The sequence below is a fragment of the Chlamydomonas reinhardtii genome, chromosome 14, assembly GCF_000002595.2.
Source record: "Chlamydomonas reinhardtii strain CC-503 cw92 mt+ chromosome 14, whole genome shotgun sequence".
Taxonomy (NCBI): Eukaryota; Viridiplantae; Chlorophyta; class Chlorophyceae; order Chlamydomonadales; family Chlamydomonadaceae; genus Chlamydomonas; species Chlamydomonas reinhardtii.
Genome location: NC_057017.1, coordinates 2,384,451 through 2,412,447, shown reverse-complemented (window position 1 = coordinate 2,412,447; position 27,997 = coordinate 2,384,451). Strand labels below are relative to the sequence as shown.

The 27,997-nt window shown below is 64.1% G+C and overlaps 4 protein-coding genes across 4 annotated transcripts in view; 1 reads left to right on the top strand and 3 right to left on the bottom strand.

The window, feature by feature from the left end:
• Window positions 1-8: 8 nt before the first annotated feature.
• Window positions 9-13,117, bottom strand: CHLRE_14g624450v5 (uncharacterized protein). Its single transcript, XM_043070250.1, has 17 exons — window positions 12,608-13,117; window positions 12,415-12,529; window positions 12,099-12,127; window positions 11,563-11,917; window positions 10,238-11,336; window positions 9,605-10,064; window positions 9,154-9,380; window positions 8,792-9,007; window positions 8,447-8,572; window positions 8,228-8,295; window positions 6,050-8,035; window positions 5,676-5,792; window positions 4,776-4,882; window positions 4,521-4,580; window positions 3,660-4,359; window positions 2,867-3,313; window positions 9-2,339 (listed from the first exon to the last, which is right to left on the bottom strand). The coding sequence occupies exons 1-17, from the start codon at window positions 12,772-12,774 to the stop codon at window positions 1,242-1,244; spliced, it is 7,377 nt and encodes a 2,458-aa protein (XP_042916923.1). The 5' UTR covers window positions 12,775-13,117; the 3' UTR covers window positions 9-1,241.
• A 196-nt stretch (window positions 13,118-13,313) lies between these two features.
• Window positions 13,314-19,487, bottom strand: CHLRE_14g624400v5 (uncharacterized protein). The gene is made up of 13 exons (XM_001692773.2): window positions 18,865-19,487; window positions 18,574-18,666; window positions 17,446-17,659; window positions 17,078-17,316; window positions 16,738-16,879; window positions 16,415-16,561; window positions 15,950-16,183; window positions 15,590-15,742; window positions 15,232-15,360; window positions 14,860-15,021; window positions 14,434-14,562; window positions 14,001-14,165; window positions 13,314-13,788 (listed from the first exon to the last, which is right to left on the bottom strand). The coding sequence occupies exons 1-13, from the start codon at window positions 19,194-19,196 to the stop codon at window positions 13,540-13,542; spliced, it is 2,388 nt and encodes a 795-aa protein (XP_001692825.1). The 5' UTR covers window positions 19,197-19,487; the 3' UTR covers window positions 13,314-13,539.
• Window positions 19,488-20,067: 580 nt separating this feature from the next.
• Window positions 20,068-24,837, top strand: CHLRE_14g624350v5 (uncharacterized protein). The gene is made up of 7 exons (XM_001692671.2): window positions 20,068-20,934; window positions 21,348-21,427; window positions 22,234-22,281; window positions 22,742-22,869; window positions 23,219-23,318; window positions 23,511-23,684; window positions 24,049-24,837. Exons 1-7 carry the CDS (start codon window positions 20,304-20,306, stop codon window positions 24,163-24,165), a joined length of 1,278 nt encoding a protein of 425 aa, XP_001692723.1. The 5' UTR covers window positions 20,068-20,303; the 3' UTR covers window positions 24,166-24,837.
• An 18-nt stretch (window positions 24,838-24,855) lies between these two features.
• CHLRE_14g624201v5 (uncharacterized protein) overlaps window positions 24,856-27,997 on the bottom strand; it is a 6,172-nt gene continuing 3,030 nt past the window's right edge. Inside the window, exons 8-12 of the mRNA XM_001692774.2 lie at window positions 27,690-27,823; window positions 27,438-27,491; window positions 27,019-27,158; window positions 26,659-26,722; window positions 24,856-26,329 (exon numbers count right to left, since the gene is read on the bottom strand). Coding sequence (XP_001692826.2) covers window positions 26,231-26,329; window positions 26,659-26,722; window positions 27,019-27,158; window positions 27,438-27,491; window positions 27,690-27,823 — 491 coding nt within the window. The 3' untranslated portion in view covers window positions 24,856-26,230. The remainder of the gene's footprint in view (window positions 26,330-26,658; window positions 26,723-27,018; window positions 27,159-27,437; window positions 27,492-27,689; window positions 27,824-27,997) is intronic.

Sequence of the window (27,997 nt, the reverse complement as noted above, 5' to 3'; positions counted from 1 at the left end):
TACGCAACCACGTGTGGGTGACATTACAAGAAGGACCATCTCCGGCCCAAACGGAAACCCCCCATTGTCGAAGCAGCACACGAAGGCATAGCCGGCCAGTGGGCGGGCGACACCGCTCCGTGTGACATTATAACCGACGCAAGACCAAAACAAATAGTACATTGTATGAATGCCTACCGAAGCTTTACAAAAAGGCTAAGACCGCCCAACAGGTGGCATCACACGCAGTGCCCCCACAATCGCGCACTGCGCTTGGGTTCTAGCAGCCTACCAAGTAAATTGTAGCTATGCATGACAAGGGTAAATGCATTTTCAGTGCCCTCCAGGACACTAAGGCCGTGCGCTCACCGCCGGCTTGAGGGGCCCCGCCCTTCAGCTCTGCATAAATAACGTGAACAACGCGGGCCCACCGACTGCACCACACAGTGGGGGCCGTTACCCGTCTTGCCAACCTCGGCCCCAACTCCACATGCAAGTCCACAGTTTTGCATATCTGCCAGCAGCACCTCAACTCTGTGCCATTGGGCTGATCTCCCTATGTGCCCACGATGAAGCTTTGCGCGCAAAAACATTCACAGCCATGCGGCTGGATTCCAAGGAATATAAGGAGCAGTACCCATCGTCGGAAACCCATGTGTCCTGTGTGTATAGGCGAAGCAGCCATGTCTGTAATCACGTGAATCGTTCAGACAAGTTGGGATCTGGCACGGCACGCAACTGCCGCCCTTCCTCCTGTGTTAGTACAGCCTCGGTCACGCTGTTTGGATAATGAAGACAACATGACAAACCATTTCAGACGCGTCAAGCGTTGTGGTCGTGAAACCATGGAGCTGGCGTCTCAAGGCCATTCCATGTTCATCACCATCACCCGCAATCACCACATCTTAAAGTATACCGTTACGGGTATCCTAGCCGCCGAGGCGGCACGCCGCACACTGCTACAGGTGAAGTCGTCAGTGCGGTAACAGGCAGTGACCTGCCACGACCTGCATTCTCGCATTCGTCTATGGCATACAGCGGCAATGGCGTCGTCATACGTGCAACCGTCAAACCTGGAAAGCAACCTCGTTCCAGAAGACACGAAGAGCCAGGCCATGAATCTTCGTGCGCATGCATGCATTTTTCATACCACAACTTATGGCCATCCTTCAACGCCAAGCGAATACTCCAGCCCGCAGAGCTTGCCATCCGCCAACTGGAACCGGCCGACCGCAAGACCATCTCTGCAGCTCCCCAAGTCCTCAGCCGCGGCCGCGCATGCACTGGATGAGCTCCACGGGCTGCGACACGCCGCGCAAGACCACCTTGCCCAGGCTCACACCCACCAGCCCGCACTTCTGCGGCGCCCACCGACTGTGCCGGCTGCTCGCCGCCACAGACAGCGCGCCGCCATCGCTCTCCCCACCCCCGCCGCCGCCGCCGCCGCGTGCGCCGCCTCCCGACAGCAGCAGGTCTTCCTCCTCCGCCTCCTCGTCGCTGCTGTTGACCCGGTTCTCCGGCGCCTCCAGCACGATGCTCCAGGCCTCCTCCGTGATGAGCACCTGCCCGGGCGCGGCCTTGCCCGCCACGCGCGACGCCCGGTTCATCACCTTGCCGCGGTAGCTCAGGCGGCCGCTGGCCTCCGTCAGCGTGTGGCTGGCACGGCCCGTGTCAATACCCACCTTGATGCGCAGCCCCCGCTCCAGCACGCGCTGCGTCATGGCGCGCGCGCCCATGCGCGCCATGGACGGCTTGCGGCTCAGGCTGCGCGGCAGCATCCCCAGCCCCGGGCCGGCGCCGCCGCCGCCACTGGCCTCAATGGTGGGCGCAAAGGCGGCGCTGCGCGGCCGCGCTACAGCGGAGATGGGCCGTGACGGACCGGCGCGCTGGACCCTGCTGGCGCTACCGTCGGGTCCAGAGTCGGCGTCGGAACCGGCGCGGGAGTTCGAGTGCTGTCTGGCCGCCGTCTCGGCGTCCGGCGGGAAAGCGACGCTGAGGCCCGGCTCTGTTCCTTCACCCACCGGCCCCGCGCCCCCGCCCGCTCCGGCTTCCGGGCTGGGCGCCAACGACACCGCAAGCCCGCCGCGCCGGCTGCGGCCGTTGGCCCAAGCGGGAGCCTTCCGCCCCTCGCCCGCGCCCGCTCCGGGTGCCGTCTGCAGCCCTGTCGCGCCGGGGTCGGATCCATCGGCCGTCGTGCCGGGCGGCATGGCCCCTGACGCCCCCGGCACGCCGCCCGCCTCCGACTCGTCCAGCGGCGGCAGCGACAGCTCCATGGTGATGGGCTGGTTGCCGCCGCCGGTGACGCCCACGGACAGCACCTCCTCACACAGCCAGTGCGACAGCAGCTCGTCCTCCCAGTCCTGAGGAGGGGTTACATTCATGATTAGTTAAGGAAATGGTAGACGGTAGACCATCTTGCGGAACAAGGGGGGGAGTTACATGCATGACTATTTAAGAAGTGAAGGCGTAGCCAGGAACAGCAGTATAGGGGGAGGTAGCCGTTCATGTGAAGGGCGGAGTGATTGGATCACAAGGATGAAGTGCTGACGTCCAGTAGGAACCGCAGGGGGGGCGAACGCGCGGGTGGTGGCGGCACAGGCGTGAAGCGGCAGGCGCAAGGTGCAAGCTCATGCGCACTGGGTTGGTGGCCGGCGCAAAGACGCATCATAGAACGACATCAAGCACACGACGACGCAAAGTGATGCCTGCTTCCACGGCAAAACATACCAGCGCCCCGCACCTCCCCCACCCCCACGCCATACCAGACCTCCCACCCACCCCACCCTGGCCCCACGCCCGTCCCCTCCCCCCTCCCCTGTGCCTGCGCTCCGCTACTGGTTTGCCTTAGTTGAGGCGGTATTTACACCCCCCAAAAGCCCGCACACACCTGCTTCTTCAACGCCTCCACGCAGTCCAGAGCCCACTCCACCGCCGCGGTGGGGTCCCTGAACACCGCCAGCACCAGACCCTCACCGCCCTCCACCAGGTAGCCAGCTCGGCTGCACACAGCCGGCAGCCCCGACCAGGCCTCAGGAGGAGGGGGCGGCGCCTGCGGCAGCGGGCCGCCGGCGCCGGCGGCTTCGCCGGCGGCGCCGAAGGCAGCAGCAGCAGCGGCGTTCGCGTGGGCATTGGCGTAGGCGCCGAGGTTGGTGGTGGAGAGGGCGTCGGAGGCGAGGCCGAGCAGGGTGGAGGTGTCGGAGCGGCGGCGCGGCGGCGGGCGGGTCTGCAGAAGCTGCTTGCAGGCCAGGCGCTGGAAGAGGTCCAGCGCGCGCGCGGCGGGGCCGGGCAGGTCGTTCAGCAGCGTGGAGGCGCCCACCACGTACATGAACGCCACCTGGGGGCACGCGTGTGTGGGATTGGTGGGGTTAACGTTGAACCAATCACGTAAGAAAACAGGATTGGTGGGGCCGGAGGTTATGTGCCCGAGCCTAGCCGTTATCGCTACATTAGGGGCAGGGGTACAGCAGGGTTTTGATGAAGGAACCGGTGTTGTGTACAGTAAATTATTGTCGTGGCGGTGCACACAACCATGCCCGAGCTCCCAGGCGTCGCGTGTCATGTGTGCATCCCAAAAGCACGGACCACACGCCGCGTCACACGCGCCCGACACACGACGGCCTGCCCCCGCTGCCACGCTGCCACGCTGCCTACGCTGCCGCACGCACGTCACCCCAGCTCACCGTGACGCAGCCGGTGGGCGCCCCCAGGCTGCCGACCTGGCTGAGCCGCACGCTGCGCAGCGGCGGTGACAGCGCCAGTCGACACACCAGCGGCTGCGGCACCGCCTGGTACAGAGCCAGCTCCTCCCCAGGAGCCACCGTGCTGGTCACAATCAGACCGCCCACCGTCGCCCGCATGCCGCCCATGCTGCCGCGCAGGTTGCCGGCGCCGCTGGCGCGGTCACGGCTGCTGCGGTTGCCGCCGCCGCTGGAGCGGTCACGGCCGCTGCGGTTGCCGCCCGCGGCGGCACCTGTGCCGGCCCCGCCGCCGCCCATGTGCGAGCTGATGAGCCGCTTGAGGCTGAAGCCGGCGGCAATGCTCCCCAGGACGCCAGACTGGCGCTGGGAGGTGGTGCCGGCGGCGGCGGCGGCGGCGCCAGTGCTTGCGCTGTTGCCAGAAGCCTTGGGAGTGGTGGGCGGGCCGTCGTCGGGGAGGAGCGGCGTGGGCGTGAGGTTGAGCTGCACCGTCTGGCGGCGGCTGGCATTGGCACCACGCATCAGCGCCGACTGCAGCGACATGGGCACGGGGCCATCGCCGCCGCCGCCACCGATGACGCCAGTCCCAAAGAGCGCGGCGGCGGCGGATTTGGACGCCGCGGCGGCGTTGCCTTCGGGCGCCGCCGGCTGCAAGACGTGGTGTCCAGCATACACAACTAGCGACCTGTAGGGCACAATGCGGGCGCGGTGCGGGCGCCAGTGGCAGGGCAGCGATGAGCGCAATGGAGAGTAGTAGCAAGGGCAGCGCTGCCAATGTGGCGCTACGGTATTGCCGCGCCGCCCCGCGCCGGCAAGACCCGCGCTGACGCCCCACCAGAAACATACCCGCGTGCGCCCACGACGCCCTGCGAGCCGCCGTCACTCTTCTGCAGGCTGTTTCGCAGCCTGTCGCGAAACGACGCACACAAGGCACACACGTCAGCAACAGCTGGCACCAGCCGCCATTATACAGACACAACGTCACAAGCACTTCAGCCTTGGGCCATGGAGCACTCGGGGACGCGGGGGTGCTGATGCAAACAATTACACGCAGCCCCGCACATACAACCAAGTAGACCCTGCAGCACGTGCCAACCGCACCTGGCGAAGGCCGACGCGGACAGTACCACCATGCCGCCGGGCGCCGAGGTCGTGGCGTACTTGGCGGTCTCGGCGAAGGGGCCGCTGTACTTGTAGCTGCTGTCCACCTGCGGGGTTCCATGTATAAGAATCTTATTTAAGAGGGACGAGATGATGTTGACAGGTTGTTGCAGCAGATCAGGAGGAGGCGGCAGAGGGCGAGGCGGCCGGCACACGGCACAGCGGGTGCAGCCAATCAACAGCAGGGATTGAGGGCGTGGAATACGGCTAAGCGGCCCCAAGTGCGTGATCGTGTAGCCGACACGGCCACACACACGGTACACATGTGTGTCCAATGAAACCAAAGCACCTTCGTTGCACGCGCTGCATACCAACCACCGCCATACCGTAGTGATACAAAGGTTTCGGGTTTTGAATGTTCGGGACAGGGTATAAATATATGTTGAAAGTTATTCGGGAAATTAAATATTCGGGACGGCCGTCGGCGAAAAATGCAAGTCTGATCCAGAATTTCGGGACTCCCGACGGCAGTCCGGCCAGGCCGCCTTCATGCCCCGGACACGCATGCGACCGTGTGTCGTGCACAATGGCCCCGTGGCTCAGGGTTCCGTGCATCGGTGCATGCGACCGTGTGTCGTGCACAATGGCCCCGTGGCTCAGGGTTCCGTGCATGGCGCATTCGAAGTAAGGCCGGCGTGCTGGCCGGCGTGTGGTGGTAAGACCCCCTTGACCCCCTCCAGGCGCGCGCAGCGCGCGCTCCGGAAAATAGTATATCCGAAAGGTGATATTTATATTCGGGACCGAGAAGGCGAAATAATTAATTAAATAGGTTCGGGAGCGGATTCGGGACCGCCTCCCGAACTTTGCTCCCCGAAACCTTTGTATCACTACGGTACGCACCTTGTTGAAGGCGATGTAGCTGTTACCCTCCAGCCCGGTGTGCAGGCCCATGCGCACTCGCAAGCCCCGGTACGCCACCAGCCCCAGGCGCCCGCTGGACAGCAGCACGCGCAGGCTCTGCGGGTGGACGGGCAACAAACAAGGACACAAGCAGCAAGCACTGTCAGGAGTCCGAACTCATACAAGGTCCAGGAGCACGGCGCGGGCTCCGGTGAAACGTGTTTTGGCGCGCTGCCATGTAGGCTGCTGTGACCGGCCAGGAGACTTTCGATGTAAGGTGTATGGCATGTGCTGCAGCTTCCGTTGCGGGGTTCACCGTGATATCCTTACACAAGCCACCCCGCTTTCTACAGCCTGATCGCTGACCGCCTCACCTTGAGTGGGTAACCTGACCGCAACGAGCCCGGCACCGCCTCGGGCGACACCACCGGGAACACGCGTTGCAGCTCCGCCTCCCACCAGCTGCTGGCAGTAGCAGGCACGGCCGCGGCCCCGGAGGTTGTAGCAGCACCCGGCGCCGTGGGGCCGCCGCCGGGCGTGGCGTTCCCGCCGCCCCAAAAGAAGGGCAGGGGGGTGGATTGGGCCTCGCCTGGGGCGCGGCGTCCGAAGAAGGACGGGATGGGGCCCATGCCGTTTGCCATGCCCAAGCCAGTGCCCGTGCTGCCGTTCCGGCTCCAACGCCATTCGCCAAAAATGCCGCCGGCCGAAGACATAGAGGGCACTGCCTGCGCCGCTGCCGGCGGCGGCGTGGCGGCGCCACCAGGCATGAACCCGCCGGCGCTCGCGCTCTGCAGCCGCATCGCAGCGGCCGTGATGGACTCTCCACGCACGGCGACGCCGGGGTTGCTGAGGCGGTTGTGGGTGTCGCCTGACGGCAAGAAGCTGCTGTTGGATACCGCCGCCTTGGGCAGCCCGTTGCCAGAGACTTTGCCGCCGCCCATGGGTAGCGGCGAGCCGCCCATCTTCATCATCGCAAGGAAAGAATCGCTGCGGCCCTCGGCGGCGGTGCCGCCACCGCTAGCACTGCCAGCAGGCAGTTCGGCCACCTTCTTAACTGACAGAACCCCCAGTGCCGCATTCATGCCGTCGGCGCTCGCCGTGCCACCCTCCAAGCTGCCGCCGCCAAAGTTGCTGGCGCCGCGCGCCGCACCATCGGGCACGGTGGTGGCCGTCACGGCAGTGGTGCCGGTGGTGCCGCTGCCGCAGTCCTGCGACACGTGCCCGTCGCCGCTCACCCGCTCCAGGTCCTCCACACCTCCTCCATTCGCGCCGTTGGCGCCGTCGCCCTCGCCCGCAACAACCGGCGCGCCGCCGCTCAGGCTCCCGCTGCCGCCGCCCCCGGCGCCGCCGCCCGGCGTGTTGGAGTCGGCTGTGATGGTGGCGGCGGCGGTCACAGGCGCCTGACGGAACCGGCTGGCGCCCGCGGCGCCCTTGCCCGCCGACACAGACGGCAGCCGCCCGCCGCCCACCATGCCCATCGCGCCTACGCCCATGCCTGGGGGCCCGGCGGCGCCTGGGGCCCCGGCCCCGCTACCGGCCGTGAAGCTGCCCAAGCTGGACCCCGGCAGACTCATGCCGGCATTGACGGCGGCGTTACCGTTGAAAGCGGTTGCACCGAGAACCCCGCCCACGCCCATGCCTGGAACCATGGCGGCGCCCATGGGCACGTGTTGCGGGCCGTGGCCACCCGTCATGTGCATGCGTGCGGCCAGGTGCGCCTCTGAGTGCACGCGCCCGCCTCCGGGGCGGAACACCGCCGCGGCGGCGGCGCCCGTCACGCTGCCGCCGTACAGCGCGGTCGCGGCCGCCGTGCCGAAGGGCGTGGCGGCGGCGCCGCCGTTGGGGCCGGGGCTGTTGCTGTTGCCGTACCCGCTGCCGCCGCGCACCGACACGTCGCCGGCCCAGTCGTACATGGGGACGCCGCCGCCGCCCACGCCGCCCACGATGACGCCCGGAACGGCACTGGCGTGTAACGAGTACGGCGGCGGCAGGATCGTGCCGCCGGGCGTGGCGACTCCGCCCACGCCGCCGATGGGCACCACTTGCCCCATCCCCGACGGGTGCGGCCCGACCCACCACCGCCCGGAGGGAGCGCCGCCCTGCGCCGCCCACTCCCGCGCCGCCTGCGAGCGCGCGGCCGCCACCCGCACCCGGGAGGAGAGGTACAGCGCCGGCGCGGCCAGGCGCGCGAGGAAGGAGGAGCCGGGCGCGGCGGGCGCCAGCGGTCGGTCGGGGCCGGAGGGCAGCCCCACGCGCTGCGCGGCGTCGCGATTGTCTGCGTCCAAGGGGTCCACCACCACGGGGGCTGCATCGGGGTGGCACAGCAGCTCCTCGGGCCAGGGCGCCTTGAGCAGCGCCAGCTGTGGTTGAGCATGGGATGGGATGAGATGGGTGGTGGGTGGGTGGGTGGGTTGCAGAGTGTGAGCATAAGAGGAAGCGGGATGGGGTTCTGTGAGCGTGAGGTGCCCGGTGCGACCCAGTTGTTGGCGGGGGGCGAGCAGCCGGCATGAGCGCACAACCTGCCACGGAGGGATGGAGGCAGCAGCGCGCACCTGGCAGGCAGTGGCGAAGGCGACCGCTGAGGCGGGGTCCGCGAACGCCACGATGAAGGAGTCGCCCTCTGTGCGAATGCGATGTTGGACAAGGCGAAGATGAGTTCCAGGGTAAATAACATTAGGATAGTTGCTGATGCTGTACGGAAACGGTGCATGCCCCTGATTATTAGCGATATCAGCACCAAGCCAGCCACCAGGACTCGGCCAACCACCCACCCGTAGCGCTCTCGTAGCCGTCGTGCTGCGCCAGCAGGCGCCGGATGATGTCGTGGTGCATCTTGAGCGTTTCGTCCATGACCGTCACGTCCAGGGCCTCCCACAGCGTGGTGCTGTTCTGGATGTCTGTGGGGGGCCGCATGCGAAAGAACCGGCGGAAGAAAGAGAGGGGCGTTCAAGCCGACCGCACTGCACATGCGCTGACAGAGAGTGCGAACTGTTTCGCCAGCACACCGCAATCAGGAGGTGTCCTTTGCACAGTGTGTGCGTTCCGGACACAGATGAGTGGTGCTTTGTGGTGCCCATTGCTATGGCAAGCACCCCCTCCGAGTCGCCCTCCCCCACCTGTGATGAGCATGGTGGTGTCCGGCCCCGCGCGCGGCGCCACCACCCGCCCCAGCAAGTTACGGTTGTGCCGCCGCCGCCGCGTCAGCAGCACCAGCAGCACCGCCGCCGCCACGATGCCGCCCACGATGCCGCCCACCAGCGCCACCACGCCGCTGGTGCTCAGCTGTTTGGACGACGAGCCCGAGCCGGAAGAGCCGCCGGCAGGGACGCCACCTGTCGGACAAGCAGATGCGCAAGAAGCAAGCGTGAGCGGGCGCGCGAAGGGGCTGTCGTACATGCAAGCCGGCATTATGCGAGGCACGAGCCGCTGCGGGGCCCGACGGTGCGATGAACGTATAGCGAAACTGTCATGCCCACACCTGTATCACTATCGTCAGTTGTGTTTGCGCCCGCCGACGCCACGCCAATGGACGCCAGGTAGTCCCGACGCACAGCCGTGGGCGTGTAGGCTGCTGCCACTAGCTGCCACGCCGCACCGAGCGCCGCCGCCGCCGCGTCCGGGCCGGCGCCGCGGGTGGCTGTCACGGCGGTGGTTGCGTTGGCCGGCAGTAGCGACGCGGCCGTGTAGCTCAGCGCCCATTTGTACCTGCAGCGGAGAAGTGCGCGATTGGTTGAGCAGCTGAACAGGAGCCGCGTAAGCTGCCGATGCAGTACGTAGCCCACCCGCGCCGCCCCAGCAGCTACGGCCACAAGCCCCCACACGATACGCATACTCTCACGCCTCTGCACCCGCACCCACACCTACACACACGCCTGCGCGCGATCCCGCCCCACCCAACCCCGCCTGAGCCCTCTTGGGCTCTCGCTCACCAGTTGATCAGGCCCGGCGACTGCACGTCGGGCGCGGCGTTCGGCGAGTGAATGGCGTGCAGCATCGCGCGCAGGTAGGAGTCCGCCACATCCCGCGGCACCCCCGCCGACGTGAAGGGCGCCGCGCCCGCCGCCAGCGCCCCGTCGTCGCCGAGCTGCCCCCACCAGGGCACACCCGCCCAGGCACTGCCCGTCCAGCCGCCCGCGTGCCCATTCGCTGCAGCCGTGCTGCTGCTGCTGCTCGCTCCCGCAATGCCGCTGGCCGACCGGGACAGCTGCGACCCTGAGGCGGCGGCGGCGGCCGCAGTGGTGTTGGCCGCCGGCGCCGGCGCCGCGGGCTTGCGCGAGACCCGCAGCCCGTCCAGTCCGTCTTGGCGGCTCTTGCGCTCGGAGGACAGCCTGCCCGCCACGTTGAGCTGCACCAGCGCCATTTCCTGACCCAGGTTCGCCAGCGCCACGCCTGCGGGGAGGGGGCGGGGCAGGAGCATTTGTCAGGAAATTGTGTGACGAAGGCAGGGCGGAAGGGCTGCGCCGCTGAGAGCGCCGTGCTGCAGGTTTGCCGCAGCGTGCCCCACTGGCCGCACGGGAAGCGTAAATGCACGTGGCGTGGGTTTGTGCGCTCTCCGTACTTACGTTCATAGTTGATGTACACGAAGTATTCATACAGGACCGAGTACGGCGCCCGATTGATGAGTACGGCGTCATCGACGGGCGGCGCCTTTGACGCCGCCAGCGCCGCTGCCTCCACGCGCGCCCCATCGCCGGTGGTGCAGGTGCCGTTGGCGGCGGCGGCCGCGTCCAGCACCTCCTGCCGCTGCCCCTCCGGAGTCAGATACAGGCGGTCGTGGTTGGCACTCAGGCGGCACAGCTGCGGCGTGCAGGGCACCAACCGAGCGCCAGCAGTGCTGTTGCTACTGGCGCTGCCAACGCTACTGCTGCCATTGCTGCGTTCCAGCACCACTCGGCTGCCAGGCAGCGGCGCCACACCCAGCACGCCCGGCTGCAGCAGCAGCGGCGTCTTGGCCACCGCTGACAGCAGTAGCACATCCCAGTCCAACGTCACCAGGCAGCGCCCCTCCAGGAAGTGGCGGCTCATGGCGCGACACAACTCCTGCACGCTGCTGTCGCCACCACCAGTAGTGCCACTGCCACTGCTGCTGCTGCTGCCACTGCCGCTTGTCGCCGTCGCATTGGCAGTGGGATTCGTGGCGCTGGCCCCAGTGCTCGCGGGCCCGGCTGTCCGGTTGCCCTCCGGCGCATTATACGCCAGCAGTCGCTGCAACACCGACGCCGCGTGGCGCCAGCCCGGCCCCGCCACCAGCTCCGGCCCCGCGCTGCCCGCCGGCGTCCCCTCAAGGTCGAACACGTACCCCTGCGCCGTGCCGCCCGTCTGCACCACGCTCGCGGCAATGGCAGCCAGCACGTCGCCGCCGCGGCCGCACGTGGTGTGCATTGTGACGCACAGCCCGTGCGGCGGCAGCGCCGCCTCCAGCTCCGGACCCGCGCCGGGCCCCAGAGCCACCGCAGCCGCGTGCGCTGCCAGCACAGCCTCCAGCTCGTCCCAGTCGGCGGGAGGGGCTGCGGAAGCCAGGGCGCCGGCAGCGGCCAGCGCTGTCAGCACGTCGGCCCGGTAGTACAGCAGCAGCTGCGCGCGCGGGTGCAGCGGGCCGCGCGGGTTAGCTAGGTCCACGCAGGCGTTCTCCGGGTACTCGCCCACGCCCTTCTGCTCCACCTGCGCGTAGAAAGCACAAAGGGGCCAAGGCGCGGGGCGGACGCGTGCAGCATTATGCCGGGTTGAGCGGCTGGGCGTTCGGGAGTTGCATTAAAACTTTTAGTTTCGTACGGAATCGCGCACACACGGAAGTGCGCTGCGTGGTACACCGCGGGGCCTCGCGGAGGAGGGTGCGAAGCCAACCAAACTTCCCCGACCCCTGTCGTGCGCCCTGCCTCTTGCTCACCGCGAAGCCCATGTCGAAGCCGGACAGGTCGCCGCTGTAGACCACCACCAACGGATTGGTCAGCGCCGCGTAGTCACGGAGCACGGACGGATCAACCGCACCCAAGCCCGAGCCTGAGCCTGAGCTCGAGCTGGAGCTGTTGGTGTTCGAGCTGGAGCTGGTGCCTGAGGTGGTTGCCAGAGCGCTGCTGCTGTTGCTGTTGGCGTAGGTGCCGGTGGTGCGGCTTGAACCCAGGCCTAGGGTGGAGGGCGGCGGCAGCTCCTGCGGCCCGTTGAAGGTCACGCTGCCGAAATAGCGCGCGGTGGCTGAGTCCATCATCAAATCAAAGATCCATTCTGTGAAAGCACCGTTCACCCTGCATAAAACACATACAGCATCGCGTGGGCATTCCTGGGGTGAGCGGCAGGTGCTGGCGTTGGGCGATGGAACTCAGGCGGGAAGCGGCCGTAACCACATAGCCCCGCCGCCCCGTCTGACAGCCGCTGTGGCTGAGACCCAAGTCCCACGCCGCCCGCCCCGGCAAGCTCTGCGCTCACCAGCTCGGGTATTGCGCCCACGTTAGCTCCTGCAGCGGCATAAGCACAGCATCACGCAGACACCACGCGGTCAGCGGCTCTGGCTTGGCGCGTTGACCGCCGACACCCCCATACAACGCAAGCAACCCCCGCCGCCCGACCCTGTCCTGCCTGGCCCCAGCAGGCGACGGCTGCATTCGGGGGGGCTTGCCCACGCCCCCACGATATCGCCGACCCACCCACTGACGGCGGCACCCTCCACGCCAAGGTCGCTGGCCGCGGCCTTTTGAGCTGCAGCCCTTCGCAACCTCGGAACCCCAATTGCGTAAGGACTTACAAGAGAGCTGCTGTCTGTGCAGCGTTTGTCGCCCTGCAGAATGGCATCCACGAGTGCTAGCAAGTGCTCCCGCATCGCAGTCGTATTTGCCGGCGCCTCCATAAATATTGAGGTCCTGTTTTAGAAGCGGTGTTTCAATTGCAGCGTTCAGCCCCTGACAGGACCCCGCGGTCTCATGCTTGTCTCGACTTACGCATTCGGAAGAGTCAAGGAATCCACAAGTGCAGAGGCACAGGTTGAATTCACGTTCGCCGCAAGGAGCTGGCGAAGCTGGGCGCTTGCCGACGCCTGAGATGGCTGAGACCATGCCAAGCACAGGAGGAGCCCCGCCAGCAGCCCTCTCCTCCAGACTACACCCATTGAGCTCAACCGTATGCTGGTTTTCAGGGAGGAGAAGCCATAGCACGGTCAAGTCGAGCCAACATAGTTCACTCGCTAAAACCTATCAAAATCATGGGCTCTGTAAATTAAGCTGTAGTTATCATCATCGCCAGTAGTTTGAGTCGGGGCGCAGGGAGGCTTACACGGCTGTCCGCTCGATAGCCGTCGTCAACAATACTATGTTTGCCCAAGTGAAAGTCTATACACGTTGAACTCATTGGAATTCTGATAACTATGCGTTGCGCCGTTGTGCCGGATGCCGCCCGCATGCCGCTGCGCAAGTCAGCGGCGTGCGCAGTTGCTATATGTGTTGCTCCGTCACGCTAATATACATATAACTGAGCCATTCATCGTGGTATAAGCCAGGGTCAGCCCATCGATGGAGTCATGGCCCCTGACTTGCCCTGACAACCACACGCGCATGCCCTCGGTGTGTGCTCCTGGACCCTTTAGTGTGCCGCTTAGCGTTTCTGAGCCCAAATGACCGGTGATCGTGACATACGGCATGTCTATGCCTGCTAGCTTGAAGGTTACATGATCCAACACACTCGTGCTTCGCCGCAGGAACACCATGCCGCCCGAACACTGCCATGCCATCGTGCGCCTTAGAGCATCTTCGATGCCACGTCTTCTCGGCAAGTTCTGCGAACACATCGTTTGCCAATGCGCGGCGATGGCCAAGGATTCTAAGCTCCCTGCTATAGCATGGCACCTGCGACCCTATCATCCGACAGACCTTGCATATCAGTCTTCCAGCTCCATACCCTGCCCCAGTGCTGCTAGCCGCGCCTGCATGCTCGTGCTACCGCCCTCGTAGGGTCGGTAGGCGGTGGTGGTCGTGCGGTTCCGCACCGTAGCTTCCGCTGCGCGCTGCGTCTGTGCCATCTGTGTTCGCCGTGCAAGGTCGGCGGCGGACTCGGCACCCGCCTGCCCCCGCAGCGCCGCCAGCTTCTCGTCGTAGGCCCGCATGAAGTCGTCCTTGGCTTTCAGCTCCTGTTGTGATGCAACAATTACCAATAACGTACAGCGCCCGTGAACAGAGAGGCACAAGAATCAAGAGGAGCAAGGGCACGCCTTGAGCCATCGCCCTAGTACAGTCTGCTGCTCGGAGGTCACCGCCAGGCATCAATGCCATCCAAACCCGTACCACCCGCCCTGGACACCAGTTTACACGCACCCACGCACGCCGCCGCATGGCCACCCACCTGTCGCACGTTCTTCAAGCGCACATTCTGCTGCCGCGCCTTGGTTGCCTCGTACACGGTGGCACTGGCCAGCGCGTTCTCCTGCCGCGTCTTGGCCTCGCGCTGCGCGCCCGCACGCAGCTCCCGGAACTTGGTCTCCTCCACCACCGCCGCGCCCGCTGCTGCCTGTGATGTTATTGTGTGGTCCGGCAGGTTAAGACACCAAGATACAACAGAGAAGCAGGTGGTTGGTAGGCAGGCACGGTATGCGCGCGCCAAAGGCTAGCGGTGACGTCTGCCGGAACCAGAGGCTTAAGCAGAATCTGCTGGGACATCCCGCAGCCGTACCTGACTTCCGTGCGCATGTGTACCGTACCTGCCCATCGGCCTCCCCGAGGCCTGCGTTCGGCAATTCCTCCCCCACACCGGCCCCGCCGCTTCCACACACACACACCTGCATTTGCTCGAAGCGTGTGCGCTTCTGCTCCGCTGCGAGCCGCGCCCGCTCGGCCGCCAGCGCCGCCCGCTTAGCATCCAACTTGTCGGCCAGCTGCAGCACATCCGCCTCGCGAGCCTTGGATACCTGGAACACCGTATGAGATGGCAGCCGCGGAGACGGGGGCGTCAGGTGGCGGGCCCATGCATGCTATGTCAGGGCCAAGCAGGCGCCCCGGGCTTTGCGAAACACAAGGCCGCGTGTCGAAGAGTACAAGCAGAGTACGAGCAAGGCACGAGTTGGGCGGGTACGAAAAGCGACGGTCCGAGCTCAAGCAAGTCATGCAAGACTGCAACCAATGTTCTGCATGACTGCATGACATGCAGGTTGGCTGTCTAGCCGTGGCCTCTCACAGGCTGGGCAGCCAGCGGCCAGGCCACGCACCTCGGTGTTCTTCCGCTGAATTGTCTCGGCTGACGTGGCTCTCCGCTGCGCCGCCTGCGCCGCTGCCACTCGCCGCACGCGCTGGATGTTTGCGGCCTTCTCTAATAGCGCCGACTCGCGCTCCTGCTTTTGGCGCAAGATTTCGGCGCGCTGCCGCTCCTCCTGCAGGCGCAGTAAAGGGCACGACACAACAGCCAAACATGTTAGCCACACAGACCGAGCAAGCGTTCGATTGCCTGCGCTTTCAAGTACCCACCAGGCCCGACTTCTTGCGCACATCTGCGAACACTGTCTCGCCTAGCCATGCAGCCCGGTGCCTTGGGCACAACACACGCAACATTAACTACCAGCTGCTCCATCCCCCTTTCCCACCTCCTCGCGCTGTCGCCGCTTGGCCACGTTAAGCCGCTCCCGCAGCTCCACCAGGCTCATCGTCTCCAGCAGGCCGTGGTCGGGGCCGGTCTCGGTGGGGTCAAACTCCTTGACGCGTTGCTTCGGCACCTGCGTGTTTCCATCATTGTTGTCGGGTGAGGTGTAAATGTGAGGTTCACAGAAACATGGCGCACGGTGACAGCGCTGGTACGGTACGAGGACGAGTGGTAGGCCGGCAATCAGGAAACGTCACAGCAACGGCGGGTACACCACCAGCGGTCACACCGCGGCGCTGAACAAAACCCCGCTCGCAGCTATTCAAGTTCCGAGAATGCATGGTTTATGGACCCTCCCGCACCTTTTCAAGCGCCTTGAGTTGCAGGATGATGTCTCGCCGCTCCGCCATCTCGCGCGCCGCCACCTCCGCCCGCGCCCGCGCGTCCTCCTGCTGCTTGCGCCGCTCCTCCTCCGCAGCCAGGCGCCGCTCCTGAGACATCTTCTCCACAGCCGCCTGCGGGGAGGGCAATGCAAGGTGCCGTCAAGATGGGGCCTCTTCGTTTGCGTTTGTGTGCGGCGTACACGTAGCTTCCTCGTCCGCGTAAGTGCCAAAACCCGGAGAGATTTGAACGTTGTTACTCATAGTGTAGCCAACTGACATCCCTGACGCGCTATGCCGCGCCATGCCGCGCCTTGACCAGGCCACCAGACCGCCACGCACCTGCACGTTTTGCCGCGCCTCCACCACTGCGTCCCGCCTCAGCGCATTCAGCCGCGCCTGCTCCTCACGGTCCCGCTTCAGGTCCTCCTCAATGCGCTTCGCCTCCTCCTTGGCCGCGCGCGCCAGCTCCGCATTCGCCTCCTGCGCCGCCATCCGCGCCCTTATCGCGTTCTCCTGAGCCGCCGCCATCTCCTGCCGCCGCCGCTCCACGCTGGCTGCGCGCGCCGCCTCGTCCTGTTGGTGCGGGTAGGGCATGGCGTGTGGCAGTGTGGTGAAGGGGACAGTGTTTGAAGGCAAGCAATGACTGCCCCTGTTTCCGTTATGCGTCGCTCCCTCGCGAGCGGTGCGGCATTCTGCGAGCATCCCCCCATGCTTTCATTTTCTGGGCCCTTATGCGCCAATTGCTACGGTACCATGTATCCGACACCATGCGCTCGCCTGCCCTGTCCCCGCCCCCGCTCGCACCTGCTCCAGCATGGCGTTTTGCCACGCTTTGAAACTGGAGGCGTCCCGCAGCTCCGCCTCGTAGCGCTTGAGCGCGTCGGCCTCCTCCTGCTGCTTGCGCCGGTACAGCGCGTCCTCACGCAGGATGGCCGCCGCGTTCAGGCGCACCTGCGGAGCGAGTTGAACATGTGATGAAACAGGGGACAGGTTGCGGTATGGTCAGGACTTAGGAGACGGGGCAAAGCCCGAGGAACCAGGACACCAAAAGCCCGCCTAGAAAGCCCCCTACTCAAAATAGAAAGCTGTCACGTGTGCCGTTGTCCGTGGCGGCCGCAGGGCCACACCTGTGCGTTGGGCACTGGTGGCGGCGGCGCGGCGCGTATCCCCTTGAAGGTCAGCTCCCGGGTTCGCTCCGCCTCCAGCTCCTCGCGGATCTTGTCGATGTTGGTGGGGCGCTCCAGCACCCGCAGCTTGAACGGTGCGGCCCTGCCGTTGTGATGCATGATGGTCAGCTTTTCGATTGGAGAGGTTCTTGTCAATCCCATTCCGCCTCGCCACCACGGTAGCTCGTGCAAACCCATCCCGCCTCGCCAGCCTCCGGGGTCCACACTCGCCCCCACCCCGCATACCTCGCCAGCCTCCAGGGTCCACATCACCCCCGACCCCGTGTACGCGAGAACTCACTTGGCCGCCTTCCTCTCCGCCGCCGCCCGATTGGCCTCCCGCGCCGCCGCCAGAGCCACCTCCTCCTTGGTGGGCCCCTCCCGCGGCCTGGGCGCGGGCTTCGCGCGGATGGGCGGTGGCGGCGGGTCCTCCACTGGCAGCGGCCGTGGTTTGGGCTGCGTCAAGTTGAAGGGCTGCGGCACTGTCGTACTGCGAGCCGCGGCGTAGCCCGTTCCCAGCGTCTCCTTCTCGTCGTCCTCCTGTTGTGTTGACATGACCAGAAGCGCATGAGGCACGTTTGCAACGGCAGCTGAGCGACGACCGCTTGTCCGGGTACCCGCCTTCCACTGCCGCACAAAGCCGTCCTCACGACAGAGCCCTTTTCTTACCTTTCTGCTGAGCGTGACCTTGTACTCCAGCCGCCCCAACATCTCCTTGCTCTCACTCTTCCACGACAGCAGCCGGTCAATGATCTCGTCCACAAACTCCTTGTCGTACAGCTTCAGCCAGTCCTCCCGTACAACCTCCCGCATGTACTGCGGGTTGAACATGTACTTCAGCAGCACGTACATCTTCTGTGGCGTCATCGCGTCCACCAGGCGCCTGCGGTAACAGCGCGCGGCCGGCGGGTGGGGCAAGAGAAAAGGTCAGCTTAGCGATGTGCTGTTTCATGGTAGAAACAGCCGCTGGCCTTCCAGCAGTCATCGTCAAGCTGGTATCGTTGCTGGTTGAGCCGCGAACGCAAGTCAAGGCTGCACCTGCCCCATGTGACCAGGCTAGTAGGCTTCACACCCGTGTTGCTGCTGCCGCCGCCAAAGACGGCATGCCGAGCCGATTCCACTAGCGGCGCCGGCTCCTAGACAGCGCTGACCGCTTACAGCGACATCCACCGCCACGTGACAGCAGCGTCTGTGAAGTAGCCGCTTTGCATTCTTAGGCGCCAGGTGCATGCCGGCCACACGGCCTGCACACGGCCTGTATCCGGTCTGCACCCGGCCTGTATCCGGCCTGCGGCGTGCCTGCACTGGGCCTGCACCTGGGCTGTAGCGTGCGCGCATGCACCGCCTGCAGGCCTGCAGCAGCCCGTGCTCCTGTAGCGTCACCGCCGGCTGAGGCAAGCTGGACTGCGCCACGAGTACCCCTGGGTTCACGGCCCCGGTGCAGACAGTGGCTGCCTGTATGCTGCTGCGGGCGCCCAGCTGCAGCGCTATCGCGGCCACCAGCAGCACGGAACAGAAGGATTTAGACAAGGGCTGGTTCTTGCCCAGGCGGGCTCGCATCCAGCGCGGCTTGGCTCCCGAAGCCGGACCTGACTCAATCTCCGCTACGTTGACTGCCTGTCGGCAGGTGCTGCACACGCACGACCCCAACTCCTGCACGTACTCCCGCGCCCAGCCCCAGCCCCATGTCTAGCCCATGCCTAGTGCCCTAGCCCTGCTGCCATCGCCCAGGTTTGTTATCCTCCTCGCAGTACATCGACGGCCTGCTAGTCCTGGCGTAGGAGCCAGGTACTCAACTGGAAGTTACTGAAGTTGAGCTCCTCCAGTCGGAAGATGGTCAGGTAGCTGTACAGCTTATACATATCCACGTCCTCGCGAGAGGCCGCGCCGCTGCAGGGGTCAGGAAGAAAGACGTAGGAGGGTTAACGGCGCGTGTATGGTATGCGTGGCGAAACCCTGGGGCACCCGGTAGCCACGCCACTGCCTTGGAGTCGCCACTGGCAGCCCCAGCTCGCCGCAATCTACTCTGCGCCCTTCTGAGCTAGATGTGCAGCATGTGCACTGCCAAGCCAGCCGCTTGCGACGCACCCATTGTAGTGATAGAACGAGTCCATGAGCGCCCCCAGCAGCCGGCGGTAGCGGACGGTGCCATAGACGACTTGGCGGATAAACGAGTCGTCAAATGAGTTATGCACTGACAGCTGCCCTATGCAGTTGTCAACGTGCGTGTCGAGGGTGACTTGCGCCGGGTTGAAGCTTTTATATATCTTCTCGCACGCCGCCATCAGCTTCTCCGCGCCCAGTGGCTTGCCCGATAGCCGATTTGAGCTCTCAACCGAAGTCGCAGAGCCGGGCCTGGACTGCGTGTTGCCAGCAGCATGGCTGTGATAGCTCGACGCGGAGCCTGGCCGTGACTCCATCTTTTCGCAAGGTCACAATTACCACCAATGTCCTATTATAGAGGCAACGAGGCGGTACTGGCTATCAACGCGTCCATCTTCACAAAACAACCCGCGCCCTCTCTATCCGGGCGCAGGTGGTAAATATATTGGTTATTTAGTCAGCTGCTATTGTTTCGTAACGCGTGTGAATCTAATTTGAAGGCTTGGGTCTGGTTTAAAGGAAAACGCAGACTTGAAACTATTTTGCGTTTGAAGTATGTAGGATGTGCGTTTGAAACTAACTCAATTGTTAGATGCCGCTTGAAGGCCCTCAGGCAGAAAGTCTCTTCCTTAGAATGGCCACGGCACCACGTACCCCGTTCCGGCACCCCCTTGGTTCCCGCAGCCGCTCCCAGGGCCCGGGCTGCCCCCCCCCCCCCCCCCCCCGACCCCGCACACAAGAGGAAGACCCAAATAATACAGTCCGTTTTATAATGGGAAAGCTTTGCGCTTGGCGATGGCGCCACGGCGACTTAGCTTCTACCGTCCTCTTTGACATGGCCCTGCTTGATTTGCATGAACATACTCAAATTAAACCGCGGGTGATACGCCTCCCACTTTGGCAAGGTAGGGCTACACCGACCGGCCTCCCGATGTAGGTGCGCCATGTGCGAGGCTACACGATGCTACCCTTTGCTCCCTGTAAGCGGCAGGGGAGCGGCCTCCCCAGGCCGGAACTACACGAGATGTTCGCATCTCGTGTCAGGCACTGTTGTGCGGCCAGCATCAGCCGATGTTGAGGAAACCAGGGCAGCCGACGAGTGGACTGGGGTGAACTGCAGCTGGCCGTGCCAATGCCGGTGCTAAAAGCGACAGGCACGCCTTGCGGCCTTAGACCGGTCATCGCAAAGAAAATAGCTCACAAATAGTGCAAGCTGAGCACTCAGCTTTGGGCGCTCTTGCGGTCGCCGTTCACAAATAGTGCAAGCGACCACTCGTTCGCGATGGGCGCAGTGGGACGAGCAAGGGAGTCTTCAGGCGCGCTTGGCCTTTGGAAATCTGCATAGTGGTGTTGCTCCAAGTTTTTGTCCTGTAGATTGTAGCTCTGACCAATCTATCCACTGCAGCTTATCAAGAACCACAACCATGCTTGGGCAATCCCTGCGAGGCGATGTGGGCCGGTCAGCTTCTGTGAGGTCGTCGCAACCCACTGCGTCAATCGCGCCCATCTCATCTAGGTCAGCAAGCCGGCGCGTGGCCTGCGCGTCCGCACAATCGACCGATGTCGCCTCTGAGGCAGTGGCCACGACCAGCGCTGGCGCAGCCCGCTCTGCTGCTCGGGAGGTATACCAGTTGAGCGATGCTGCGTGCTGCTCCACCTCTGCCCCCACCGCGAGCACTACTTTTGCTGGCGTCGACCCAACTGTCTTGGCAGCCGTCGCTGGGCTAGGGCTAAGTCTGTTTGCGCTCAAGCGCATCCTGGACACCCCCTCGCGCAAATATGACAACAACGTGGGCCAGGAGTATGATGCGTGGACGGAGGAAGGCGTTCTGGAGTACTACTGGGGCGAGCACATCCATTTGGGCTATTATTCGGACGAGGAGCTGGCGCGCGGGTACCTAAAGAAGGACTTCAAGCAGGCAAAGTTCGACTTCGTGGACGAGATGCTCCGATTCAGCGGGGCGAAGAACCCCGCGACCATCCTGGACGTGGGGTGTGGCTTCGGTGGCACCTCCCGCCACCTGGCCAAGAAGTTCCGCGACGCCAACGTGACCGGTGGGTTCGATGCCGACTCGGGCTGGCATGTGGCAAGGGAATGGGAAGGAAGGATGGCGAGGGCTTGACGGAGACCGGGCAGTCGAACGTTGAGGGTGGTCAGGCAAGCACGATGGGTTGGCCAGGTGCACATGGCGAGCGTGTGCTGTTGGCGAGGGCCTAGAGTAAAGCCGGCGCGTCGCCAGGTGCAGCGAGTTGCAGCTCAACTCACGCCCACATGGTGACCTGCAGCGGCTCGTCTCTCCACACCCCATCCCCGACATCACTTCAGTGTCCCCACGTGTTGCCCTCTGGACCGCGGAGGCCGTGATGTCGCCAACACGTGCCTCCCACCATAGGCCCCCTCCCACTACCCACCTTACACCTCATTTACGTCCTCCTTCCGCCACCTGCTCCTCCCGCCTCCTACACAGGTATCACGCTGTCTCCCAAGCAGGTGCAGCGCGGCACGGAGCTGGCCAAGGAGCAGGGCGTGGGCAACGTCAAGTTCCAGGTGAATGCGCTTTGACGGTTCTAGGGGGGGTTGCTTTAATCCAAACTCTAGTCAACCTACGGGCGGTACCTGATGGGGTTTGATGGGGTTGGGGCCGGGTCAGGAGCAGGGTAGAGCTGGGTCAGGAGCAGGGTCGGAAGCATGTTGGGCCCGGATTAGGAGGAGGGTCAGGAGCCGGGCCAGGACGCGGGAGCTGGGAGCTTTGTGGCGACGACGCGGATGCCCACGGCAGTGATGCGTGCTCAGGGGTAGCCGCGTAAGCTTGCTGGGACACGAGGGATAGAACCACATGTGGGCGAGTGTTGGATCGCCGAGGGATACAGGGGGAGGGGTGAACTGCCCGTGCAGACTGCCGTGCAGTTTGACAGGCGGCGGTGGCAGTCGCGTGGTGCGCGCGCGAGCTAGCACCCTGGGAGGCAGGATGGGTGGCTTGACAATGGGGTTCACTGCAGCGCTGGAGAGCGGGCTGGTGGACGCCTGGCCCCCGGAGTGCCGCTGCGCAGGGAGGGGACGGAGTAGCCGGACTTCTGATGGGAAACAGCCGCCAGTGGAGTCGACGGCTGGCATGAGCTGCGTGCCATCGGCGGCGAGGCTAGCAAGGCGCACTAGCCCGAGCACCGGCGGGGCTGCTGGCGGGAGCGGGGGCGGAGCAGGGGACACGGGTAGCGCAGCCGAGGAGTAGGCAGCCTGGGCACGCGCACCCAACGCCTTACACCGTAGCCCGAGGGCACACTACTTCTTGTTTGCACACAACGAGGCACTGATGTTGTACCGCTGTCGTGCACGTTTTGTACGATGTCGTACAGGTGATGGACGCGCTGGCCATGGAGTTCCCTGACAACTCCTTTGACCTGGTGAGAGGGAACCTCGAGTGGGGCTGGGGCCTGGGGGGCTGGGGGCCTCGGGGGCTGCAGGCTGGGGCTCGGGACTGGAGGTTGGAGGTTTGGGGGCCGGGGGCTGGGAAGAGGCCTGTGCAAGGGCGCGGGGCGAGTAGCGCGTGCCGAGCGATAGACGCCGCAGCTTTGCTAGGGCACGGCGACGAGCAGCGCCTGCAGCGCTGCGGGGCTGCAGTGTTTGGTATGGTATGGCGTGTAGGCGGATGCAGTCTGAAGCACATCCACACCAAGGCGGTGGTCGCTCGTACCAGCCGTTTTGCAGGGCTGCACGAACCAACTGGCCAGAGAGACAGGCTTCCGCGCCTGTGTCCTGTGCACCTCACCTGCACGATACCGATTCACGGTGCTGTGATTGCTCCTGCGCGGCACTCATCGCCAACTACACTCCATCCATGACTCGGCGACTCGGTGTGCGCAGGTGTGGGCGTGCGAGAGCGGCGAGCACATGCCCGACAAGCGCAAGTACATCGAGGAGATGACGCGTGTGCTCAAGCCCGGCGGCACGCTCGTCATTGCCTGCTGGTGCCAGCGCGAGGAGGGCGACAAGTGAGCCGGGCCCGCGGGGGTTGGGGGCTGGGGCCTGGGGAGGGGGTCGTGGGGAGGAGTCGTGAGGAGGCGGAGGTGTGGGGAAAGGGAGGGGAGGGGAGGGGAGGTGTGGGGAGGTTCACATTCGCCTGGCTCCCCGTGCTATCATGTAGAGGGCGGTGCCGGGCTCCAGGGAGAGAGGGCCTGTGCCTGCAGGGCCTGTGCCTGCACGGCCCTCTGCACACGTGGCCCTGCCGTATTTCTGCGGCTCCTCCGCCGCGCCCCCGTGCCTGCCTGCCAACCCCTCACCTCCTGCCTCCTCATGCTGCTGGCCCCCTCCCCCCTCACGCCCGCACCGCCCCCACTGCAGGCCCTTCACGCCCCAGGACAAGGAGGACCTCCAGTTCCTGTACGACGAGTGGGCGCACCCCTACTTCATCTCCATCGCCGAGTTCGGCCGCCTCATGAACGTGAGCGGCCGGCATATGCTTTTTTAGTGACGGGTGTAGCATAATGGCATAATGGCACAATCGGCACGGCAATGGCAGCCGGGGTGGCAACGCAGTGGTCGGCAAGTGGACAAACATTTACGACCGTTTGATGCCCTTAACCCCTTACCGACTGCCACATAAACATTCTTCCACAAACTCCACAAACGACAGGGCACGGGCAAGCTGGACGGCGTCAAGCTGGAGGACTGGAACAAGAACACCATCTCGTCCTGGCGGCACAGCATCTGGGTGGGCGTGTTCGACCCCTGGGTCGTGGTGTTCAAGGGGCCGCGCATCTGGTACAAGACCGTGCGCGAGATCGTGACCCTGGAGCGCATGCACCAGGTGCGTGCGCGCGTGCGTGTCTTGGAGGGCTGGGGGGCTGGAGGTGGGGGCGGAAGACCCCGGGGGCGAGGGCGGGGGCCAGGGCGGGGGCGGGGGCGGGGGCGGGAGGCGAGGGGCGTGAGTATGGACAGCGAGGTTGCTGACCTGTTTGGGCAGGGCATGTGGGGGCGGCTTGTGTTGGCACGCAGTGTTGCGTGAGGGAGGGTAGCCTCTGGAACAAAGCAAGGCTGCAGCTTACAACATGCAATCGCTCAAACTAACGCGTTGCCGGATCCATTTCGTGCGTCTATTGTCGCCAGAACTTGTCACCGGACCCACCTCTAATGTCCATGTTGTTGTCATGTGGCATTCCCCACGGCCGCAGGCGTTCGAGAAGGGCCTGATGGAGTACGGCATGATGACGGCCACGAAGAAGCTGGCACCGGCGAGCGAGTCCGCGGCCAACACGCAGGACCGCGTGCCGGTGGGCGCCAAGGCGTGAGTGAGCAGGAGAGGAGCCAACGCGATGGGTGCTAGATGGAAGGAGGGAGAGCGGGATGGGTGGTGCTAGAGGGGTAGCGGGAAGGTTGAAGTAAGGAGCGGGTGCAAGGGGTATAGGCAGGAGTGGGAGCGCGAGTCGTGAGACTGCAGGCCAGGAAGAGCGAGGCGTACATGAGCGGCCACGGCGACGACGTTGGCGAGAGGTGTACGACAATTTGACGGCGACTCGGCGAGCGGCTGAATCTGAAGCCTATGAGGGTTTTGCATAAGCCCATTCTAAAGAAGTGTGCAGGGCGGGCGATGCAATCTGTGAGGCGCCATGATGCTTTCCACGTACCCAAATATGAGTGAATTACCGTATAGAGCTTAATGCCGCTTGCGAAGTTCTTGACGTGCGTTTCGTGTGAAGCTGTTTGGAGTGGTCGGCAGAACGGGGCCGGTGGCAGCAGGGCAAGCCGCACACTGGAGTCAAACATACGAATGAGCCATGCGTGTGTGTAACTTGTCCGCGTAATGGACGTGGTTTATAGCGCGGCCCTCTTAATCGTGTCCTGTGGGGGGTGCTGGGCCGTGAATTCGCACGTTTGCCGGGTTTGTCAGGTGCGTACGATGGGACAGGGCCAGGGGCAGGATGGCCTAGTCGCGTACCGAAGTGTTTAACGTGCAGCGTACTCTCAGACGGTCAGACCCCAACACTAGAAATACAACGTCATGGCAACATTGCGTCATGGCTGCTATAACGCCCCGGAGTTCCTGTACTGAGGCACCGCTGACTTGCTATCACGCTGGTAGTTTGCTGACGTTCCTCACGCCCCGGGCGTCAGGTGAGTACGTCAGCGCAAGCGTGTAGCCAAGGGGCTGGGCTTGCTCAAGTTATCAGAGTGCGTGGAACTGCTGGTCTGTGAAGCCAGTGTCCCACCCTCCTGCCCCGGCCCGGTTGCAGCCTTGCATGCGGACTGTCACTGCTCCATCGACCGGGCCACCACAAAGCAACAATGTGTTTGGTGCACGCCCAGATCCGGATTGGTGCAAGAGGGATAGCGCAAGGAGCCCCCACGCATGACAGCCCCTCACATCACGGACATAGACCTCCCCCGGTGTGCCGAGCGGCTGTCCCAACCAGTGCACCGGAACATCATACTCCCTGCCCAACTCGCCACAACCAAACATCCTGCAGATGGAGCAAAGAAGTCAACGCGCCACAACCATCTCATATCAAGGCCTGCTTCCACGCAGGCTTCTTTGATGCCCGCACACAGTCCCTGCCAAAAAAAGATAATAAAGAATGGCCATCGCCCCTAGACGAATCTTCGTCCCGGCAGCAAATGGCGCACCCCTGCTGCGGGCCCGGTGACTGAGCCCTCGCCTTGACTCGGCGCCATGGAATAGCCTCCCTATATTAGCATCATTGCAGCCCGCACTTCCTCTCCAGAGAACATAACATGATGTGTGAGTTGAAGAGAACAACCTACGACACTGTTCAGCGACTGCCTGTCCGGATGCGCAACCCATACGTCTCTGGTCTAGCCTGTGGTCCGTTAGAGATATGGACACCATGCTAGAAAACTGCTTCCCTCCTCGCTTCTTCTTGTGGGCGATCACCTTGCTCACCACAAAACATGTGAGCTCACACACGAGCTCACAGCGAGCAATCCTGCGGTCGTGGGACGCGCATACATCCCCGAATCTCCCCGCGATTAGTGCGGAGTGCGCACACCATTGTACCAGACCTGCTCACACCTCTTCTCACGCCCTGCAACCCAGTGCACGCAAGTACGGGTTTGTCTTCTCAGCTCAGATGCAGCGACCACAGAAACCGGAGTTCCTGCAACACCCGCGGCCATCTCGCCGCTTGCTGTGCGCTGTAAATATCAATACATGTGAACCTTCCAACCCAGCATTACTTTTCGGGAGTGCATTCAAAGCCAATCTCCGGCCGCCTCGCAGCCCTGCTCTGATTCCCTTTTTTCGTGAAAGGCACGACCCAATGGGCCGCTCCTCCTGCTCTCCCGGACCAGGGCCATGATGGCCCGACCTAGCGCTGCTGAAAAAGCTCCACGCTTCTTTCACTGCTGCGCGGTGCGGCCGCGGCGCATGCCGGCGCGGCTACGGGGCTTGGCCTTGGCAGTGACGGGCGGCGGCGGCGGGGACAGGCCCTCCCGCTCCTGTGTAGTTCCGGGTGAGCGTGGGCGGCGGGGGCGGACAAGCTCAGGCAACAGCAGCCGACAGCAAGCATAGCGTTGCACATGCCTTTCCAACGGGACTGCTACGGCCTCTTCAAGCTGCTAATGTCGGGCACTGTACCCGACCCGAGGCTGGGGCCCATACAGTAGCCCGAGCTGCATCCCTACCCCGCGTCCTCATGCCATGCTACGCACGCATGCTACGCGCGTGTCCAGAGTATCCTGGTCCCATTCTGAACCAATCCCGACACAGCAACTGCAGACGGAGTCCCGACCCCGCCCTGCAAGCAGGTAACGCGGCGACTACTTGCCTGCTGCAGCAGGATCTGGCCGATCAGGTCTCCGCGACTGCTGCCCACGTGGCGTCCCACCTCCCTGCGAGGTGCAGCAGGGCGCGGCGCAGACGCACGCGGCCGGGAGTTAGCGTCGCGCTAAGCTTGCAGTGAATACAGTTACGGCATGTCCTGTTCCCCCGTCTTGTCGATTCTTGTTATGTGTCATGGACTGGATGGACAGCAACGCTACGCGTGCGTTCAAAGCTACTACAGCGTCCGTCATGGAAGGTCACGCGCTCCCCACGTACCACCACACAAGCAGCTGCACAGCAGCACAGTTTCCGCGCCACAATCACTCTTGAATCTGAGGCTATCTGGTTGCTTTACGCCACTTACTTGCCGGCCCTGAAGAAGATGAAGGTGGGCACCTCGATGATATTCAGCTCCTTGATCAGCGCGCGCGTGTCGCCGTTCACGTCGCCAACCAGGCGGCCAAAGGTCGCGAAGCCCTTGAACGTCCGGCTGAGCGCCACTACCTGAGGATATGGATGCGGAAAGGCCCGCGTCATTGAAATGCTTAAATGCGCATGCGAATGCAGGCGGCAGCGGAGGTTGGTGTCGCTTGCCGCGTGTGAGTTCGTGCAAAGAGTGTGGTCAGCCGAAGGGGCAGGGATAAGGACCGAATATCTTACTCGGCCCATGCACGCTGCCCTGCCGTGTGCTCTGCCTCAACACATGCACACGGACGCAACCTGGTCCGCACTGCCAGGAAGCGCGCCTGCCCACATCACCAACAGCCCCGGGGCCCTACGCACCGCGGGGAAGACCTTGATGCACGGCCCCGCACTGGTGAGCGCCACGTTGAGCACCTGCACGTCACCGTCATGTTTGGATTTGGGGGGGGGGGCGTCCAGTCATATTGGGGGCCCGTCCAGTCATGTTGGGGGGCCATCCACTCATTGGGGGCCGTTCAATTCGTGTCAACTCAGTTCGGTACTGTCCATCTGGTTCAATTGCGTCTGTTCAGTTCCATCCCCCCCCCCCCCAACACACACGCGCACGCCCACCTGCAGGACCTTGGGGTCAGACGCCGCCCCCAGGAACTGCTGCAGCCCCGCCCGGCTGGTGATGTCCGCCACCAGGCTGGAGGGCGCCTCGCCGCCACTGGTGGTGGTGGGCGCGTCGCCGTAGTACATCATGCCTGTTGGGTGGGTGGGCGCGAGTTTGGGCGGAAGAGTGTGTATGTGTGTGTGTGTGTGTGTGTGTGTGTGTGTGTGTGTGTGTGTGTGTGTGTGTGTGTGTGTGTGTGTGTGTGTGTGTGTGTGTGTGTGTGTGTGTGTGTGTGTGTGTGTGTGTGTGTGTGTGTGTGTGTGTG